At 37.5% G+C, this 21965-nt stretch overlaps 1 protein-coding gene and 1 long non-coding RNA gene across 3 annotated transcripts; one reads left to right on the top strand and one right to left on the bottom strand.

The window, feature by feature from the left end:
• Positions 1 to 10541: 10541 nt before the first annotated feature.
• Positions 10542 to 15166, bottom strand: LOC143922266 (uncharacterized). The gene is made up of 3 exons (XM_077445492.1): positions 15121 to 15166; positions 13864 to 14324; positions 10542 to 13752 (listed from the first exon to the last, which is right to left on the bottom strand). Exons 1-3 carry the CDS (start codon positions 15164 to 15166, stop codon positions 12835 to 12837), a joined length of 1425 nt encoding a protein of 474 aa, XP_077301618.1. The 3' UTR covers positions 10542 to 12834.
• Positions 15167 to 15569: 403 nt separating this feature from the next.
• On the top strand, positions 15570 to 19220 carry LOC143921880 (uncharacterized). Of its 2 annotated transcripts, none has more exons than XR_013261519.1 (3): positions 15570 to 15930; positions 17646 to 18304; positions 18372 to 19187. It is a non-coding gene; the product is annotated as an uncharacterized LOC143921880 (long non-coding RNA). The 2 variants fall into 2 exon arrangements; XR_013261518.1 differs by having other exon boundaries at positions 15588 to 15930; positions 17646 to 17875; positions 18372 to 19220.
• The last annotated feature ends 2745 nt before the right edge of the window (positions 19221 to 21965 follow it).

Consider the following 21965-nt stretch of genomic DNA (forward strand, 5'->3'; position numbering starts at 1 on the left):
TGTAGTCCGACCGCTGTACTCTGTGCACGCGTAAATAGCACGGAAAAAAAATCTATCTAAACGGAGCCCGATCACTGGGAACTCACATATTATTTTTGTGTTCGATTATATAATGCATTTTCCGAATTCTTTTTAGATCCCGAGACAATTTATCAATGTCTAGAGGATCGTAGTGTTTGGCCAACGGACATAGTGTCCATTGCTAAGGCCCATTTCAGGGGCCCCCACAAACTGTTAAGATGTATGCGGGATGCTTTGGATAATTTAGTACATACATGACGGTTTTGCGCTCTTTTTTGTTTTTTAAAACCAGTCTGATCAGATCCTTTTTTTGATTATACATATGTATATTCAAATTTTTTAATATAATGTGGGTTTTGTGGGAACGACCGACATTATATGCGCAAGCGTTGGCCATGAGGCGCGTATTTTTGACCAATAAATCATATACATATCCATGAGTATTTTTGAATTTTTTCGCGTTCGATTCATTAGGATATCCTTGTGGAATACAATAAATTTCAGATATATACTATTACTAGTAAGCAAATAGTTGAAAAAACAACAATTTTGGGGTTGAGGAAATTTTTTTTGAATCAATAAGGATTTACATATATTTAATGTACGTATAATATAATATAAAATAATAGTATTTAATATATAATATACAAGAAATAATTAAAATAAAGTACTTACCGTTGCCTGACGATGGTATACACATTTGAAGTACCGCCATCCCAAAGGTCTGCTTCTTCAGCGTGGGCAGAGTGCTGCTGTTAAATTTATGGCGAATGCAAAGAGCTTCAATAACTTTTTTAATATAATTTCTAAATGTCGGTGTGACTGCAATATTAAAGCATGTGCTACGCGAATGTACTTCTGACAAATTGTTTACCGTAAGTTTGTTTTGTGACAATCTGCCCAGTACGCGGCTTTTTTTCCATTGACAGATTTTGCAATACTTTTATTACCTGTCTACCGCCACCAAACATAATCTCAACGTTAAAGTACTCTTTATTTTAAATTTTAAAATCTTCAGACATTTTCGATAGGCTTTAGGTCTGGTGATTTGCCTGGCCAAGGAAGTTTTTTACTTTCTTGTTTGTGTGCCATGGTGCATTATTTTGCATAAAATGGTTTGCTATACCTGCAGTCGTAATGTCTACTATTGAAGGAAAAAAAACATTTTGCAGAGCAATCAGGTACTGATCCTGATGCACAGTCCCTTTGACATAGAAGAGGACCTGGGTCAGCTGAGCTTATGGATGCCCAAATCGTAATTTTTGATATTTTTACGATACAATCGTCTTAGAATGCTTCTTTGGCCCTTCTGCGAACAAATTCTCTCATTTGTGGAGAAATTACAACGCCTGATTCATCCGACAAATGAATTCTCGCTGTTTTCATACATTGATGGCAAGAACATGTTCTTTTCATATTGGGATAATCCACTACTGTGCCTTAGATCTTCTCACCAGCCATCTTCTAACAATAGTTTAAATCAACTGACAGACGCGATTTTTAAAATATGTACATCTGAGTCAATAAAGCTAGATGCATTATTTTAGATGTATTACTTTTTTGTGTTTTGTTCATTCTTTCTTTTACTTTTTAAAATTATTTCTGAAAGACATTTTAAAACATCTGTATATGAATTTCGAAGTGCATTGATGGAATCTAGGCTTGAAGACCAACGAGTAGGGTTCAATCTTTTTAAAGTAACTGATGGTGAATTTTCCTTAAAAACTTCCCACCTGTTAATGCTGACAGCGAAAAATTTATGAATTTGTTCAACCACATCATAAAAATAAGAAGCTTTTGGCACATCGGATACGTTATCTTTAATGACGAGATTTAAATTATGAGCTGCACAGTGAACGTAATGAGCGTTTGGTTCGAGTTCAGTTATCTTCTTTTGTAGACCGTTGTATGCACCACTCATTACTCTGGCACCATCGTAACCCTGTCCTCTACATTTCGCAATATCTAGTCCTTTACTTGTCAACAAGTCCAAAATAACTTTTTTTAAACCCTCTGCACTTCTGTTTTTAACATTAAAGAACCCCACGAATGATTCCTTTATTTCAACATCAATTGGACGTTTAATTTCATCTTTTTGAACAACAATGTATCGAAAAACAACACTCACTTGCTAAATTTTACTTAAATCTTGAGTACCGTCAATTATGATTGAATAGAAAGGCGAAGACACAAATAGAAATTTCATTTTCTATTTGTGTCGAAATTAGTTGGATGATTTCATTTTGAATTTTCGCGCTCAAGTACGTCACAGAACCTGCCTTATGTTTGGCTATCAATGATTCCAAAAGTGGATCATAAGTTGCCAGAAGTTTAATAAAAAGAAAGAAAATTTCCAGGATCTTTAGAAGACACGAAATTTTCTTGATGGCCTCGAAATGCTAAATTACATTTAGCCAATGTTAATATTACATTAATAATACGATGAATCACTTGACGCCAGTGGCTTACACGACTTTTCAATTCTGACGAGATATATTCATCAATTGTCTCAAAATTTTTCCACAAGTCGTACGTAAAACAGGATTTAGTGTGTACTTGAGATTTTTCGTGAATTGAAATTTGTTTTGAAAGTCCTCTCCAGTCTTGTATGCCTTCGACCCAAGAGGAATTATAATATTTATTTTTTTTTGTCAGCAAAAAGCCAACACGGTTCACAGTACGCTCTATTCAGTTTTACCGAGTAACCTAGCCACGTCCTTTGTATTTAAATCCCAGACTGGTTGGTCCACTTAAAATATTTTTTAGAAAAGCATCTTTTTTCAACGAGGTCTTGAGGAAAAGATACAAGATCAGGTTGGCAAGTACCGTGATTCAATATAAATTTCCTCAGATTGGTGTCATTTTCTGTCACCTCTTTTGTGTAATTTCCTCGGTCAGTCGGATATTTTTCTTGAAGAAAGAACCTTATAAATGAATCGACCACTTCACCAGAAATACTCAGTCGATTGAATTTCTGCAACAGTTAAGTTCGCAAAGTCTGAACGAACACAATGATTTTATGAGTAAAGTTGTAAAATTGACATATTTTGGTCGCGTTCTATGATTTATTAATGGAAAGACGTTATACTTATGTTGAAAAAAAGGTCGACCCATTATAAAACCGACATGCTTTTGACTTTTATGACGGTCTGTAATGAAATAATTTTGGTCGGAGATTTCAATGCTATTCTCGAAAATAAATAAAAAGTTGTAAAATTTTACTGGTTTTCACGCCTCATTTAATTTTGTGTTATTGATTTAACACTAAAAATTATATATATACATATGTACAAGAGTAGGAGAGAATTCTCAGATATATGTACATAACATAAAACGAGATGCGAATAGGTTGAAAAATAAAGTAGTGTTTGAAAAATTGTCACAAAAAAATTTACAGAAAAAGTTAAAAAATTAGTGAAAAAGACGCGCCGCTTAGCGGCGCCCCCCCGCATTGCGGGGTCTGCGGGCGCGGTAGTTACGCCACTGTATGCTGTACCTGCAGTCGTAATGTCTACTATTGATGGCAAAAAAACATTTTGCAGAGCAATCAGGTACTGATCCTGATGCATAGTCCCTTTGACAAAAAAGGGGACCTGGGTCAACTGAGCTTATGGTCCATATGTTATGGATGCCCAAATCGTAATTTTTGTTATTTTTACGATACAATCGTCTTAGAATGCTTCTTTGGCCCTTCTGCGAACAAATTCTCTCATTTGTGGAGAAATTACAACGCCTGATTCATCCGACAAATGAATTCTCGCTGTTTTCATACTCTGATGGCAAGAACTTGTGCTTTTCATATTGGGATAATCCACTACTGTGCCTTGGATCTTCTCATCGGCCATCTTCTAACAATATTTTAAATCAACTGACAGACGCGATTTTAAAAATATGTCAATAAAGCTAGATGCATTATTTTATATGTATTACTTTTTTGTGTTTCCGAAGGTTTGAATTTTTATCAAACGACTTTAACCCTTTGTGGCCCAACCTCTTTTTGCTTTTTTTCTCTGGTAACGCTAAAATCGAAGTGGTGTCGAAATCGAACCACTGGGACACTAGGGAAAAATATTGAAATTGTGGTCATTCCACGGCACCACTGGGACACAAAGGGTTAAGCAAATGTCACATTCGTATGGTTTTTATCCAATGTGATTTGTTTTGTTTATCGTGAGGTCCTATTGTTGATCAAACGACTTTTAACAAGTTTCACATTTATTCGATTTTTCCATTTTGACAGTCCCTTTGACAAAAAAGGGGCGAATGTATGGAAAGACATTCCATCCTTCTTATGATATTGAAAAAATTATTGAGGACATGAAATTACATAATTTTTGCGCCACGCATTGCTGCTCACAACCTCGTCGACAGATTTCGTGCTTCCCCTCGGGCCTTCTCGTAAAATTGATATACGGACATCCGAATGCCGTAGCGTGTTGTGAGTTTCTCAATTAGTAGCTGGTAGTCGTCCTGCGTATCCTGTGGAAGCCGGCTGACGAAGTTCATGGCCGCGCCACTCATTGCTGCACACAACCTCGTCGACAGATTTCGTGCTTCCCCTCGGGCCTTCATGTAGAATTGATATACGGACTTCCGATTGCCGTAGCGTGTTGTGAGTTTCTCAATTAGTAGCTGGTAGTCGTCCTGCGTATCCTGTGGAAGCCGGCAGACGAAGTTCATGGCCGCGCCACTCATTGCTGCACACAACCTCGTCGACAGATTTCGTGCTTCCCCTCGGGCCTTCATGTAGAATTGATACACAAACTTCCGATTGCCGTAGCGTGTTGTGAGTTACTCAATTATTAGCTGGTAGTCGTCCTGCGTATCCTGTGGAAGCCGGCAGACGAAGTTCATGGCCGCGCCACTCATTGCTGCACACAACCTCGTCGACAGATTTCGTGCTTCCCCTCGGGCCTTCATGTAGAATTGATATACGGACTTCCGATTGCCGTAGCGTGTTGTGAGTTTCTCAATTAGTAGCTGGTAGTCGTCCTGCGTATCCTGTGGAAGCCGGCAGACGAAGTTCATGGCCGCGCCACTCATTGCTGCACACAACCTCGTCGACAGATTTCGTGCTTCCCCTCGGGCCTTCATGTAGAATTGATACACAAACTTCCGATTGCCGTAGCGTGTTGTGAGTTACTCAATTATTAGCTGGTAGTCGTCCTGCGTATCCTGTGGAAGCCGGCAGACGAAGTTCATGGCCGCGCCACTCATTGCTGCACACAACCTCGTCGACAGATTTCGTGCTTCCCCTCGGGCCTTCATGTAGAATTGATATACAAACTTCCGATTGCCGTAGCGTGTTGTGAGTTACTCAATTATTAGCTGGTAGTCGTCCTGCGTATCCTGTGGAAGCCGGCAGACGAAGTTCATGGCCGCGCCACTCATTGCTGCACACAACCTCGTCGACAGATTTCGTGCTTCCCCTCGGGCTTTCTTGTAGAATTGATATACGGACTTCCGATTGCCGTAGCGTGTTGTGAGTTTCTCAATTAGTAGCTGGTAGTCGTCCTGCGTATCCTGTGGAAGCCGGCAGACGAAGTTCATGGCCGCGCCCACTCATTGCTGCACACAACCTCGTCGACAGATTTCGTGCTCCCTCAAGTCGAGCTGTGAATCGGAATCTCGCCAGAAATTCCTCCGAGGAACCTGACCCATCGTATGTCGGGATTATTATTCTCGTCCAGGCCCCCGTTGCGTGGCATCTGATTGCTGCTTTCAGTGCTAGAAGCCATCGTTCCACTAGTCCATTTACCTGTGGGTGGTACGTCGTTGTCCTGTTGTGCTTCGTACCCAGCAGCTGGCTCAAGGCATTGAAAAGCTAACATTCGAACTGTCTCCTTTGATCAGTCGTAATCGTTTCTGGGCTTCCAAAACGGGCCAGCCCTACAACGAATGTTTTGCCTCTGTTTCCGCTTTTATGTCCGGGATTGGGATGGCTTCCGACCACACGAGCGGTCCACACATGTCAAGATGTATGTGTGTCCATTGGATGGTGGTAATGGTCCCACTATGTCCACATGAGCATGAGCGAACCTTGATGTTGGCGTGGTGAAAATTCCTATCGGTGTCTGTGTATGACTCGTGGTTTTTGCTCTCTGGCAACTCGTACAGGTCTGTGTCTTGATCTTGACCTCGATCCATTTTACGATGTGTAGGTAAGAAGGAGACTTTGACGCCTGTCTCGCTCTCCTCCTTTTTTTCGTTCAGCACTTAATACCGGTTTCTGGGGAGCTGTTGATATAGTTCTAAGTTAGAACAAAAATCTCTGCACCGGTGTCGACAACCATTTGACAACCGATCAACGGAATTGATCATTTATTAATAATTAAAATATTTAATTTTTTTGTATTAAAAATTCATCCGATCGCAATCATAATCTGTTAAGATGTATGCGGGATGCTTTGGATGTTTGAGACCGAAAGCAGATTGAGTCTTAAATAAAAACTAAGGAATGATTGGTTGTTTTATGATATGGAGGATGAACGAATGAGACGACTGGCATGTTAATGCACGTGTTTATTATATGACAGCTGAAGACAGAGTGAGTAGCAGCTGTCCGAACCCAGCCGGGTTGGTCCCCACTCGCAGGAAGGCAACCAAACTCGACCATGTCGTATAAGCGAGCCGCCACATCACTCCCCCCCCAGCATCAGCGATACCAAAATTACAAAGAAACAAATTTTACAAAAGAAAAAAAATTGTTGTTACACAAAGAGAAAAAATTATTACGTGGGGAGAAAAAAAAATGTTGACGTGGGTCATCCGCTGTGTACATAGGTGTACCGCCCTGAATGGTCGGTAGATTCGAGGGCGGTGACGTCGCGAGCAGGACGGTGGGTGGTCCGATGGTCGCGCGATGCGATGCTGCGGCGGCGGCGCTCTTCCGAGGCTGATGTCGGTTGGTGGGGCGGCGGGGGCGGCAGGGGCATCGATGTGGTTGATGATACTCCGAGCTGGACTGTGAGTCGTTGTGGCTCGTGGAGGTGTTGTAGCGCTACCGCCCGTCTCGGCGTGACGACGCTCGTGGGGACGGACGGGGCCTTGATGATGATGATGATGATGATGGTGCTGAGGTGGTGTATGTCTTGTGGTGCTGGATGACCGTTCTATGTGTAGTGGATCGCGCATGACTCCACATCCAGCTGTCAAGATCGTCGTCTCATTCGCTCCCCCATTTTTTAAAGCACCTGTCATCGACGTTGGCTGGACGTCGGTAGGTAGGTAGGTAGGTAGGTAGCCGTGTCTGCTCGTTTATTGTCACCCGCGGGCCGCGACGCACTCTGTTGATGGCGATGGGGGCGCGGCGGGTAGCTTCCCGCCTGGCTCGGCGAGGCAGGGATGAGCGGCATGTTGAAATTGATCGAGGCTGCGTGGCTCGATGTCGGGGGTCACCAGTATGGAGGATGAACGAATGAGACGACTGGCATGTTAATGCACGTGTTTATTATATGACAGCTGAAGACAGAGTGAGTAGCAGCTGTCCGAACCCAGCCGGGTTGGTCCCCACTCGCAGGAAGGCAACCAAACTCGACCATGTCGTATAAGCGAGCCGCCACAATGATATCCTCAGACAGCAACCTCCTGACGTCAATCCTCAGGAATTTTCTCCTCCGGTTCCCAAGTGTTCTATCTCTGGATACTGTTTACTTTATCTACACACAGTATGTAGTAACAACAATATTCTGAAACAACTGGTTTCATGACTTTTTCGTTGAAATTTCGAAAACTCCGATTTTCCGCACGAAGTCCACTCCTAGCAGGACTTCGTCATGGATATCGGCCACGGCGAAATTTCACTTGATTATGATTATGATTTGCTCATGCACTTGATCTTGACCTCAATCCATTTTACGATGTGTAGGTAAGAAGGAGACTTTGACGCCTGTCTCGCTTTCCTCCTTTTTTTCGTTCAGCACTTAATACCGGTTTCTGGGGAGCTGTTGATATAATTCTAAGTTAGAACAAAAATCTCTGCACCGGTGTCGACAACCATTTGACAACCGATCAACGGAATTGATAATTTATTAATAATTAAAATATTTAATTTTTTTGTATTAAAAATTCATCCGATCGCAATCATAATCATAATCTGTTAAGATGTATGCGGGATGCTTTGGATGTTTGAGACCGAAAGCAGATTGAGTCTTAAATAAAAACTAAGGAATGATTGGTTGTTTTATGATATCCTCAGACAGCAACCTCCTGACGTCAATCCTCAGGAATTTTCTCCTCCGGTTCCCAAGTGTTCTATCTCTGGATACTGTTTACTTTATCTACACACAGTATGTAGTAACAACAATATTCTGAAACAACTGGTTTCATGACTTTTTCGTTGAAATTTCGAAAACTCCGATTTTCCGCACGAAGTCCACTCCTAGCAGGACTTCGTCATGGATATCGGCCACGGCGAAATTTCACTTGATTATGATTATGATTTGCTCATGCACTTGATCTTGACCTCAATCCATTTTACGATGTGTAGGTAAGAAGGAGACTTTGACGCCTGTCTCGCTCTCCTCCTTTTTTTCGTTCAGCACTTAATACCGGTTTCTGGGGAGCTGTTGATATAATTCTAAGTTAGAACAAAAATCTCTGCACCGGTGTCGACAACCATTTGACAACCGATCAACGGAATTGATAATTTATTAATAATTAAAATATTTAATTTTTTTGTATTAAAAATTCAACCGATCGCAATCATAATCATAATCTGTTAAGATGTATGCGGGATGCTTTGGATGTTTGAGACCGAAAGCAGATTGAGTCTTAAATAAAAACTAAGGAATGATTGGTTGTTTTATGATATCCTCAGACAGCAACCTCCTGCCGTCAATCCTCAGGAATTTTCTCCTCCGGTTCCCAAGTGTTCTATCTCTGGATACTGTTTACTTTATCTACACACAGTATGTAGTAACAACAATATTCTGAAACAACTGGTTTCATGACTTTTTCGTTAAAATTTCGAAAACTCCGATTTTCCGCACGAAGTCCACTCCTAGCAGGACTTCGTCATGGATATCGGCCACGGCGAAATTTCACTTGATTATGATTATGATTTGCTCATGCACTTGATCTTGACCTCGATCCATTTTACGATGTGTAGGTAAGAAGGAGACTTTGACGCCTGTCTCGCTCTCCTCCTTTTTTTCGTTCAGCACTTAATACCGGTTTCTGGGGAGTTGTTGATATAGTTCTAAGTTAGAACAAAAATCTCTGCACCGGTGTCGACAACCATTTGACACGGTATGTCACCAATCGTTGCCCGCCAATGTAAGCTCGCTGGGTGGTCCTCTCTCGCCTTTGAATGCCGCCAAATGCAATGCATGGCACATGGCATTCTGTCCATGGCACGAAGTAGCTCAGCTGTCGTCAGATCTCTTCGGTCGCCGACTATTTCTATTTCTTCGTTGCTCTGCTCATCTCCGATTCCACTTGACTGACACCAATGTTGCGTGGACGTGAGGTGGGGGCTTCCAGAATCGGAGAGAAAGACGCAGGAAGTTGTAGTAGCGGTTTATTGGTCTGCTCTCGTTGGCGCTCCAGGTCGGAATGCTTTCCAGACCGAGAGCGCCCCATATTTATACCCGTTGGGCACAATACACATACATGTAAACTATTGGTCGATGAGTGGGGCGATCCCATTGGCCGTTACATACGGCTTATTCATTAGGCGAGGACATTTTGGCGCGAGCGAGAGATCAGGTGATCAGCGCTCGTAAGCCATTGGTCCACGAGCACCACCCACCTAATCTCTACGTTACATTATCAATAATAATTTCAGGTTCGTTGTCAAAATCATATAAAGAGTTATTACTTGGGAATTGATTATTATCGATTCATTCATTTTCAGAATCAGTAGAGCTGCAGAATTATTAATAATTAAAAATATATTTAATTTTTTTGAAAAAAAAAAACTCATGCGATCGCAATCATAATCACAATCTGTTAAAATCTATGCGGGATGCGTTGGATAATGTAATACATACAAGACGGTTTTTTTTAAAACCAGTGTAATCAGATCATTTTTACAAACCTCATTTACGTTTACGATGAAAAAGTCACCGGTTTTTTTCCATGCTTATTTTTGAGAAAAAATTCCTACGGAATTTTATTTCTATGCAATATTAATTGCTGCTTTTATTAAAAATATTATTTTTCACTCGTCTCAAACGAATGAAATTACCAAATTTAATGTACAATTTATTTTATTGTTCAATTATTTTTGTAAAATTTCAAAAGTTTCATAACAACTGACCAACATCTGATTTGTGTTTATCCACATTGTTATAACCTTTTGATTTGGAAATTATTTTTAAAGTTTATATAATAAATAGTTATTATTATTATAATTACTGACCTTTTGATCATTTTATATTTTACAAATTACTATTTAACATATGTACATATGTATGTGCTTAGTTGTAATAAAAAATGTTCTTCATGTAATTTTTATTTATTTATTTATTGATCTTTAAGTGGAATTGTATATGAAAAATAAACAAAATGTTAATAATTAATTGTGTTTCTTTATTGTTGATAATATTCCCACACACTTTGGTATTTTTATTGTAAATTATACATATATGTAGGTTCTGTTATATCCTCCTCCCATAATATATAAAATAATTTTTGTCTCTTTTTATAAGATCTTCACAAAGATTATTACACAAAGGCTGAAGAATATCCTCAATGAAAACCAACCGACAGAACAGGCAGGGTTTAGGGCAAATTTCAGGACAATGGACCATCTCCAAGTAATATAAAGTTTTTTTCGGACATATGTCGAGCACCAAGCGTCAAATACAACTGATACTAAAATTATTTAGGATTGTCTGTGGACAACCGTCACTTGACAACAATATAACACCTAAAGCCACTTCTATTAATATTACATTTCTCTGGCGCAACCCCATGAATATCTTGTCTTTCTTACATGCTGAAATTCAAACAGTCAAAATTCAATCGAAATGAGCATGCAGTGGCGTAATTTGCAACCATTTGTAGCAAACCCCTTTCCATGTTCAAATAGGCTATACAATACAAAATTATTTAGAACTAATTAACAGAACAAAATTATTTACAACTAGTAACACTAGTGGGGTTTTTGCCTCATGTGAATTTTTCACTAGTGGAAGTTTTTATCTTGCCAACAAGATATTTATTTATTTATTAAAATAGGCACACATACAGAATAAAATATAAAAAGAAAGTTGTATGGTGAGACAAAAAATAATAATAAACACAAATAAAAATATAATATTCCATTTACAGTGAGCACCACATGGTAATATAAAAAAGTAAAATTACAAAAACATCAAGATTTTAAAAAAAGAAACAGATAAAGTAAAAGAGAAAAAGATAGACAAAGAAGGTGAAGAAGCAAATCAACCACAGATTATTTTCTTCACCTTTGTCCTAAAAATACTAAAAGAGTCACTAAAGAGGTTGGTACAATCATCTAAGCCAGTGCTTCCCAAATTGGGGGTCGCGACCCCCTGGGGGGGGCAGTAGGATTTCTCGCGGGGGCCGTGAAAATATTCAGTAGACAGTACAAATATTCATTTATGAATATTTTTCCACATTACATATTTAGGGAATGTATATATATATATTTAAGGAAATATTTCCCAAACTTGAATGAGGATGAAAGGTACAATTGGATAATAACACAATTTGCCAAGTCCTTAAAATATGATCATATTACGTGGACAGCCCAAGAAGAGTTGATCGATATCAGCTGAAATAATTTGCTTGAAGTGGAATTAAATGAATAAAGTATTTCAAAATTTTGGTTAAGGCGACAGCAAGAATATCCTGCTATTGGAAAAGAAGCCCTGGTAACTCTTATTCCTTTCGCGACTACGTACCTATGCGAAACAACATTTTCGTCATTATATTAAAAAATAAGCAAAGGTCATGCCTTTCCACGGAAACTTTGGAAGATTCTGACATTGAACCCGATATCGATTTGTTATGTAAAAACATGCGACCTCAACTATCGCATTAAATTGTTTCATGTGTGCATAGTTTTTATTTAAAAAAAATGTTTTTAAGCAAGTTCCTATAATTTTGTGTTGAATATAAATATGTGTATTATAATTGTAATAATTACTGCCAAATAAACCTTTTAACTAGAAAAAAAATTTTTAGGGGCCGGGAATTAATTATTTCTGATTTAGGGGGTCGGGACATGAAAGTAATTGGGAAGCACTGATCTAAGCTATCGTAAATACGGCACATACGAACGATTGCACTATTGAAAGAAATGTTGCTTTGACAAATTGGTGGATAAAAAAGATTAGTGCATCTGGTGAATCGGGCATTAACGTTAAAGTTAGTCTCATTTAAAACATGTGTCAAGAGTACCATTAGCAATCTTGTATAATATTAAAAAATCAGAAACCCTTCTGCGCTGAGACAAACTTGCAATATGGAAAAAAGAAAGTCTGTCATTATAAGATGGAAACAGTTTTTAAGACCAGTCTTATAGGATAAATGACGCAAAAAACGCTTCTGGATTGTTTCTAAATGCTCAATATGAGTTTGGTAATAAGGAGACCAAATGATTGAGGCATACTTCACATTACTACGAACCAAACTAATAAATTTGTGAGCAAATTATCAAAAACAAAATAAGATTTTAAAAATTAAACTAAATAAAAGTTTTTTTCATATGTAGAAGATGACTTTTTCGAGCAAAAAAAGATTTGAAGCAAAAAAAATCACATAATTTATACAACTTTTTACGTATGAGATCTTTCATGTCTCAAAAGAAGAGATTTGTTAGCAAACGATTTGAAACAAATATTACATTTGTGTGGCTTTTCCCCCAGTGTGAGATTTCATATGTACAACAAGATGACTTTTTAGAGAATATGATTTTAAACAAATATCACATTTATGTGGTTTTTCGTTGGTATGGGATCTTTCATGTCTTAAAAGGTCATAGTTCCGAGCAAATGATTTGAAACAAATATTACATTTATGGGATTTTACCCCAGTGTGAGCTATCATGTGTGAAACAAGACCATTTTTTCGAGTAAACGATTTAAAGCAAATATTACATTTGTGCAGCTTTTCCCCAGTGTGAGATTTCAAATGGTCAAAGAGACTACTTTTTAGAGAATATGATTTTAAACAGATATCACATTTATATGGTTTTTCTCCAGTATGAGATCGTTCATGTCTCAAGAGTAAAGACTTTTGAGCAAACGATCTGAAACAAATGTCACATTTATGCGGCTTAACCCCAGTGTGATATTTCATGTGCGCGCCAAGATAGCGTTTTAGAGCAAACGATCTGAAACAAACAGCACATCTGTGCGAATTTTCCTCAGTGTGAGATTTCACATGTGCAACAAGATTGTTTTTTAGGGAAAACGATTTGAAACAAATATTACATTTGTGTGGCTTTTCCCCAGTGTGAGATTTCACGTGAACAACAAGATGACTTTTTAACGAATATGATTTAAAACAAATATCACATTTATATGGTTTGTCCCCAGTGTGAGATTTAATATGTGCAACGAGATTTCTTTTCCGAGTAAATGATTTAAAACAAATATTACATTCATGTGGATTTATCCTAGAGTGGGATTCTATGTCATTACACATATTTTGAATGTTAATCTGATGGTCCATTCCAAATTGTGCGGAATGTGGAATTTCAATATCGTCCACCATTTCTGTTATATAGTTGCCCAAAATAAACTTTTCTCTGTTTTTCTGTAAAATAAGACAAACGTCATACAATATTAAACGTTTGAGACACTTTAAAAGCACAGTTAGAGTTAACTTGGGCGCTAAATTTACATTTTCTATAAAACAGATATTTACCTCAGAATCATTAGTCATATTGTCAACGATTGAATCGCAAATGTTTGATGGAGAAATTACATCCATTTCATCTTTCCATGTCAAATCTTCAAGTAAAACTTCTTCCGTCTTAATTTGCACACGTTCAACTAACCTCAGCTTCGCCGTTTCGATACTTTGAATACAAACGTTTCGGAAAGTGTTAAATAATTCCAGATTTTTGACACACACCAAGCATATCGTATCTGGAAAATTGTCACCTTTCTCAACCTGCAAATGAGAATGATAACAACGAATGGTAACGAATTTTAATAGCAATGGATTAAAAATGCCCATAACGGACCGGCATCTGACAGCACTTCTGAATGCGCTGAACCAGTGGATGAGGGTCGTCATAGATGGAGACGGAAGAATCGAGTGGAGCAGAGCACAGACAAAGTCTGCACTCCATGGTGTCGTAAATACAAATGTCCAAGTGACAACTGACCCGAGACGTCAAGACCAACTTTTTTTTATGTTGACAATACTTCAACACCAGTAGCAAAATGAGTGACAATTGGACAAAAGCTAAATTTACTGATAAGTAGTATATAGAAAAAAATGTTCATTTTAATAAAGAAATCATCAAAGATATTTTAATTGTATACTTCATTGTGTATTGTTGTAGAAATATTTAGTACAGGGATGTCATTTCAGTTTTTTCCAGGAGGGAGGGCAATTTTTGACTAATTTGTGATTATTTTTTGTCAAAATGGTCATTATTATATTATTTATCTTCAACATAAATAACAAGTAGACAGTATAAAAATTTGACGTACATTCGCCAAAACTTACTGCAATGCCTGATGGATAAAATTGTCTATCCAGATCGTATTAAATTTGTAGTGTTACGTACACTCGGATTAGGCCGAGTAAGTGCGATCGGATTAGGCCAAGTAGCATCCCAGAGACTGTGTGACCGTTGTAATTGGTTTCGAGGATTATCTCCCCTGAATGCATTAGCGGGGGTAGCAGTAACTCGGTCGCAGTCCGGTAGAGTTCTCAGAATCCACAGCGATAGCGTGGGAAACTTCCGTGGCACATCCAGTACGTGACCATAACAATAGGTAAACAAATCGGACGTCGAAGATGCTCTGAGAGACCTGCCCCTTATAAGGCGGTATTTAGGCGATATCAAGACATTTTGGACGGAGAACTGGCAGTGCGTGTACATATCTCCTTAATCATCAATAAATGCTGTGACACGACTTTGGCCTTTTACTTGGATCCGCCACTCACCCCTACGCAACAGTAGTGATACCAGCCAAAGAGTAATATTGGTCATTCGTCAAAATAAAACTTGCCATTTCACATTAATACTCACCGTTTATGTTTAGAGACTGACCATTTATTATTTATACTGACCTTTTTTATTATTATATTAACAAAAATAGACTAAAATTCTAAGTGCTTAGATGTTTTTAATATGTAATATTTGAAAAAAAGACGTATATCAATTTACGGTTCGGTGATTACTGGTCACAAAGTCACTAAAATCTCTATAACGGAACATCTGGCAGCCGAAAAGTCCATCATACTAACGAGAACTTGAATGCCAAAGATTGTGTATTCGCAATTTTCATGGCAAAAATTGTCTTTATGACCACGGCAAAGTGACGAATAGTCCAATTACCCAATTTACGAATTACGATTTATGTCGTATTATGAGAACGTTGGCTGCAGTGACTAGCATCAATTTGACAGCTGCTTTGGAGTACATATTACACTTATTTGACGTTAAATGTCAGAGCGATTTTTGAACCGTGGCCAGTGCGACGATTCAGATTTTACACACCTTAAGAACTTAACGCAAAAGTCTTAAAATGATTTACGTATTTCCTAAAATTTTTGTCTGTTTTCTGTTTTTGAACAAACAAACAAAACTTATTAAATTGTATTCACAATTATTGGGGTCCAGATTTCAGGTCCATTTACGAACGAGATGGTCACGCCATATTTATTGAACACTAGTTGTTTTACCCGGCTTCGCTCACTATTTGTAATATAAACGGCGTAAACATGGCGAATCTAATTTATTTATTTATACAGGTAAAAACCCATTTAAGAAAATAACATAATAAAAACATATTATACATATAATGGGGGATGAACGAATGAGACGACTGGCATGTTAATGCACGTGTTTTATTTATGACAGCTGAAGGCAGAGTGAGGTGGCCAGCTCCGAACATAATCGAGTTGGTCCCCACTCGCAGGAAGGTGACCAAACTCGACCATGTCGTATAGCGAGCCGCCACATCATAATGAAATCTTATAATATAAAAATAACAATGAAAGAAAAAAGAATAAAAACATTTAATGAAATCTTATAATATAAAATTAATAATGAAAGAAATAAAGAAAATCAGAAAATATGGTAAAAATTCAGGAAACACAATATTTTGAATGGATTCTATAAACCAGGGTTTCCCAAACTTTTTCTGCAATGGAAATTTTAACGGAACACTAACTTTTTAGGTTGAGTAATTTCTACTAGTAAAAATAATTTTTTGTTTTATTAAAACACATTATTTATTTAGTAATTACTTTAAGATATAAAACTATAATATAATATAAACATAAAAATGTGAATAAATAAATATCTGGTGTGGCGTCGAGCCTGTTCCTTCACTTTGACTTCGTTCCATAATAAAAAAATCCCGCTTCGCATAAATTCGTTGTAGAAAACGGAAGTGAAACAATAATAGCTTGTTTTGAAAAATTGGGGTACTCTTCTGACAAACTCACCCAGAAATCATTTAAAGGCTGATCTTTGTATTTTTTATGTTTCAAATCGAAGTCACTAATTATATCAATTACATTTTCATAGTCACTTGCGCTTAAGCCTACTGGTTTAGCTGTCACGGAAAATGGATTCCGAACCCAGAACTCGTCCTCTGGAAAATATTGCAAACGAGTTGTTTTCAAGGTACATATGTAACATAGTGATCTAAAAATACTTTGGAAACTTCTTCATCTACTTTAAAATTTAACTTAAACATCAGTGGAGATTGATCATCACTCGCCTTTCAATATGAATAACTTTAAATGTGTTGCAGTGTATAAAACCTTTCCAAATTGTCACGGAGCACTGGTGTTCCTCGGAACATAGTTTGCGAAACGTTTCTACACAAGGAATGTACATATACATACATTCAAATAATTTTTATTTTTTAAATTGTTTTAAATTACGCCAACTGGCACGCATGTAAAATAAACAAAAAGTAATGTGAATATGAGTCGTGTAGTATTAATACCGTCTATAATGGTTTTTGAACAAATTTTCAAAACTCAATACAAATCATCCGTATTTCCCAGGTATGAAGACGGAGATGAGTTGTGTTATGAAGAGGGAGTAGACATATTGGGGAGTTTGCATTGGATCTGCTGAAATGGAAGAAGTAGGTGTGGAATTATGACCATTGATTGGTTAATGTATGGGACTTATTTAAAGTGCCCATTTGAGCCTCAAACAAAACTTCACCAATTAGTTTTTCTGCCATGATTCGTTGCATTTTGGTTCCCGTTTGGTTTCATTTAACTTCCCGTAATACATTGCCAACATGTTTGGCGTAAAAATCGTGGCGATCTTCTTTACACTTAAAATGTTCTTTAACTGTCTTCAGTACATCAGTGACCAGTGCTGTATTAGAATAAGGTCGTTTAGGTGGTCTTGTTCTTGTGTGGGGCATAGATGTCGATGCTGGAGAGTTTACAGTAAGGTCCCCTCCTGCAATATTTTTGTTTATATTTGTTCTCTTCAGTTTCAGTAAACGACAGAAGAATGGAGAAGCATAGCAAAGGATTTTGAAGAAAATTGGAATTTCCCGCACTGTCTCGGCAGCTTGGATGGATAACATGTTAACCGTTTGCCTGCGGCCGTCTTCTATGGATGCTTTGGGCGACAAGTCTGTAGCGCGGCTGTCTTCCATAGAATTTCTGAACTTTGCACGGGATTTTGAGGCTTATATGCGCCTATTTCAACCGTTTTAAGGTTCAAAATTGGTTGAATATATTACTGAGAGTTGAATGCCATCTATTCAATTTGCTTAAAATGAATATACACCAGTCAAAATTAGTTTTTTGTGGAACCATACTGAAACCTCGTTTATGTGACGTCACGTCTTCATACAATTGAGACGATACCTCTCAATTTTATGAACAATGATTATTTGACAATTAAGCCAAAACTACGAGATATATTATGTATTTTATTGTTTAAAATAATACTTTATGTGTTAATTAACATATCTGGTTACTTGAGTAAATATTAAAATCTGTATTTAAGGTCGAAAACTCGATTGCCAAATTCGCGAAAAAGGTGCCGCCGCGTACAGGGCTTGTTCGCTATTATATTGCCGCGGGCAAAGGGTTAATATTATTCTCCCGAGTGGAAGTGGTTCGCAATTTTATAACTACAAAGGTCGCCACAGTCTAGTGTAAATGGCATTAGTGGATGCAAATTGTACATTTATCATGTGTAATTTCAGAACTAATGGAAGATTTTCGGACGGAGGAGTTCTACAACACACTTATTTTTGTTGAAAGACTTCAGAACAACTCCTTGAACATCCCGGATAAAGAGACAGTAAACCATACTTCTACCCAGGCGAATGAACAGAATTTGGTACGATGTCAGGTGACCTGTACGCTCTTCGACCTCAAGGTGAATCTTCCTACACACGTTACGGTCTGCGTCAACATCACGGTAGACCTCTCAGGTATTCCGGAGCGTATGTAGCCCCCTCTATAGTTAACTTGGGCGCTAAATTTATATTTTCTATAAAACGAATATTTACCTCATCTTTCCATTTAAAATCTTCAAGTAAAACTTCTTCCGTCTTAATTTGCACACGTTCAACTAACCTCAGCTTCGCCGTTTCGTTACTTTGAATACAAACGTTTCGGAAAGTGTTAATTAATTCTAGATTTTTGACACACCTCAAGCATATCGTATCTGGCAAATTGTCACCTTTCTCAACCTGCAAATGAGGATGATAACAACGAATGGTAACGAATTTTAATAGCAATGGATTAAAAATGCCCATAACGGACCGGCATCTGACAGCACTTCTGAATGCGCTGAACCAGTGGATGAGGGTCGTCATAGATGGAGACGGAAGAATCGAGTGGAGCAGAGCACAGACAAAGTCTGCACTCCATGCTGTTGTAAATACAAATGTCCAAGTGACAACTGACCCGAGACGTCAAGACAAACTTTTTTTTATGTTGACAATACCTCAACACCAGTAGCAAAATGAGTGACAATTGGGCAAAGCTAAATTTACTGATAAGTAGATATATAGAATAAAAAAATTTAATAAAGAAATCATCAAAGTTATTTTAATTGTATACTTCATTGTTTTTTGTTGTAGAAATACCTAGTACAGGGATGTCATTTCAGCTTTTTCCAGGGGGGAGGGGCAGAATTTGACTAATTTGTGATTATTTTTTAGTAAAATGGTCATTATTATATTATCTATCTTCAACATAAATAACAAGTGGAATAACTGCAATGCCTGTTGGATGAAATTGTCTATCCAGATCGTATTAACCTTGTAGTGATACCAGCCAAAAAGTAATATTGGCCATTCTTCAAAATAAAACTTACCATTTAACATTAATACTCACCGTTTATGTTTGGAGACTGACCATTTATTATTGGTTGTGGCTATTTGCAGGTACTATATCTGTGAATTATTGGCTATTTGCAGGTACCATATCTGCGAATTATTGGCTATTTGCATGTACTATATCTGCGAAAGGCGCAAAGCCTTCCCCATAAGACTGCGCCCCATAAGGCTGCGCCCGATAAGGCTGCGCCCCATAAAGCTGCGCCCCCTTTTGGGCCCCATGGGGCTGTGCCCCCTTCGGGGCCCCATAAGGCTGCGGGCCCTTCGGGGCCCCACGGGGGGTGAATCCATTGAATCGAAAAAAAACAAATCGGCGCCTATGGATCGAAAAAAATCGAATCACGTGTTCGATGACGTCACCGATATACGGACGACGACGAAGGATACTTACATACATACATACATACATACAAAGTCTCTTTCCAAATTATATATTAGAAGATAAGAAGATATATAAAAACGGACTGTCGCTAAATATATATATTTGTATCTTTTTATGTTTGTATATATGTGACGGACGATCAACCGTCAACCGGTATGGGGAACAAATTTTTTTTTTTTCATATTTTTCTATTTTGAGTTGGTTTTTAAGCTCTTTTTCCTATTATGCTTTAGATTAACACTAGAATAATATAATACTGTGATTACTAACCAAATTAAATTAAAATTGTAAAATAGAAAATGATCAGTAGCTATTAAAATAGATATAAGATGTATTGTGAACATAATTTCGTAATAATAAAAAGCATTTAAAAATCAAAAAATATCTTTCATTTTTTCAGTTTTTTCATTTTTTTCATTTTTTTCATTTTTTCAGTTTTTCAGTTTCCCAGTTTTTTCAGGTCCCGGGGTGCCGAAGGCATTGGGGGCGCTGGGGGCGCCGGAGGCGTCGGCGGCGCTGGAGTATTCCAAATTCGCAAGATATACTGCTCCATCGACGGTTAATTCAAGGCTGAAATTGTCATTGTATAATAATTAGAATAGAAACGGTGAGTACTAAGAAAAGTGATTGAGATGACTCACATGTGTCCCTTCAAAAGTATAAATATTGTTCCTTGTTCTGAGATCTGTATTCCCTTTTACCTATTTGAATTCAATATACAATTAATTTAGTACAATTCATGTGTAAAATATTGATACTTATATTATTTGCATACTATGGTGCATATTCCTTCGTCGTACGACATCCTATGATAGATCCTTAAACGTTGAAACCAGAATGAATTATTGAATATCTGTTTTTATTATAATCAGGAAAACAAAAGCCGGTTTTTAATTATTTTTTTAATTTTAATTGAAATTGTTCTATTTATATCTACAATATACGAGTAGGATTCGATCCGTGAAAGAACTTGTGGCAATGATAGCTAATGACTCGTTCAGTGCTGATAAGTCACGTTAAGTTAACGAAATTGGTGACGACGTTTAACAAAGTACAAACTTTAACCATCAAAGTTGCCAGTCATTCGGATTTTGACGGGAATGTCCCGATTTAGTAACCAGTCCCGCGTTCCGAAATGCAGTCTGTAAATCCTGGTTTACAAAGAATTTTTTAAAATCTAACTAATGGGTACATCGATACAAAATACGTAGCTGCAAACATCGTATGCATCGTTTCCGCAATCCTAGGATTCCCCCACAAGTACATACATGGATATGTGAGAAATGGATAATTGAATTATTAGTCACAAAGACAATTTTTGCCATTAAAATCGCGAATACACAATATTCGGCACTCAAGTTCTCGTTAGTATGATAGTTATAGTTAGTATGATAGACTTTTCGGCCTACAGATGTTCCGTCATAGAGATTTTAGTGACTTTGTGACCAGTAATCACCGAGACGAGAAATGATAGATACAGAGCCAAAAAGCTAAGAATAACATTTTAAACTTTTCAATTCTCCCACTTAAATACAAAAACAGAGAGAATTTTTACTTTAAAAACGATGGCAAGACGGAATTTTAAGGTGTCATATAAAGAGTTGGGTGAAATTTTAAAGAAAAATAAGATTCAAATTAATTTTAAGCCATGCTTGTGCGATGACGAGTAATTTCATCGGGCGTTATCTCTATAAATATAATACATTAATAATGAAATAATACTCGCTGAATTAATAAAATCACATACTATAAAAGTTATAATCGCCCAGGCTGGAAATTGAATCTTTGGCTGTCGAATACATTACATATGCTGTCGGTTTTTCCCCGAACATGTATTTACATATATGTACACTCATTCAAATGGTTCGGTGATTATTATTGGTCACAAAGTTATTAAAATCTCTATAACGGAACATCTTTCAGCCGAAAAGTCCATCGTACTAACGATGACTATCATACTAACCCGTGTAAGTATATACGCGAGAAGGGGCTTTCAACACAGTCAATATTACTAACAGTATCCAGTTATATTATAGTCCAGTAGTTTTTAACCGGTGCAACGCAAAAAA

The sequence above is a fragment of the Arctopsyche grandis genome, chromosome 2 (assembly GCF_051622035.1).
Source record: "Arctopsyche grandis isolate Sample6627 chromosome 2, ASM5162203v2, whole genome shotgun sequence".
Lineage (NCBI taxonomy): Eukaryota > Metazoa > Arthropoda > Insecta > Trichoptera > Hydropsychidae > Arctopsyche > Arctopsyche grandis.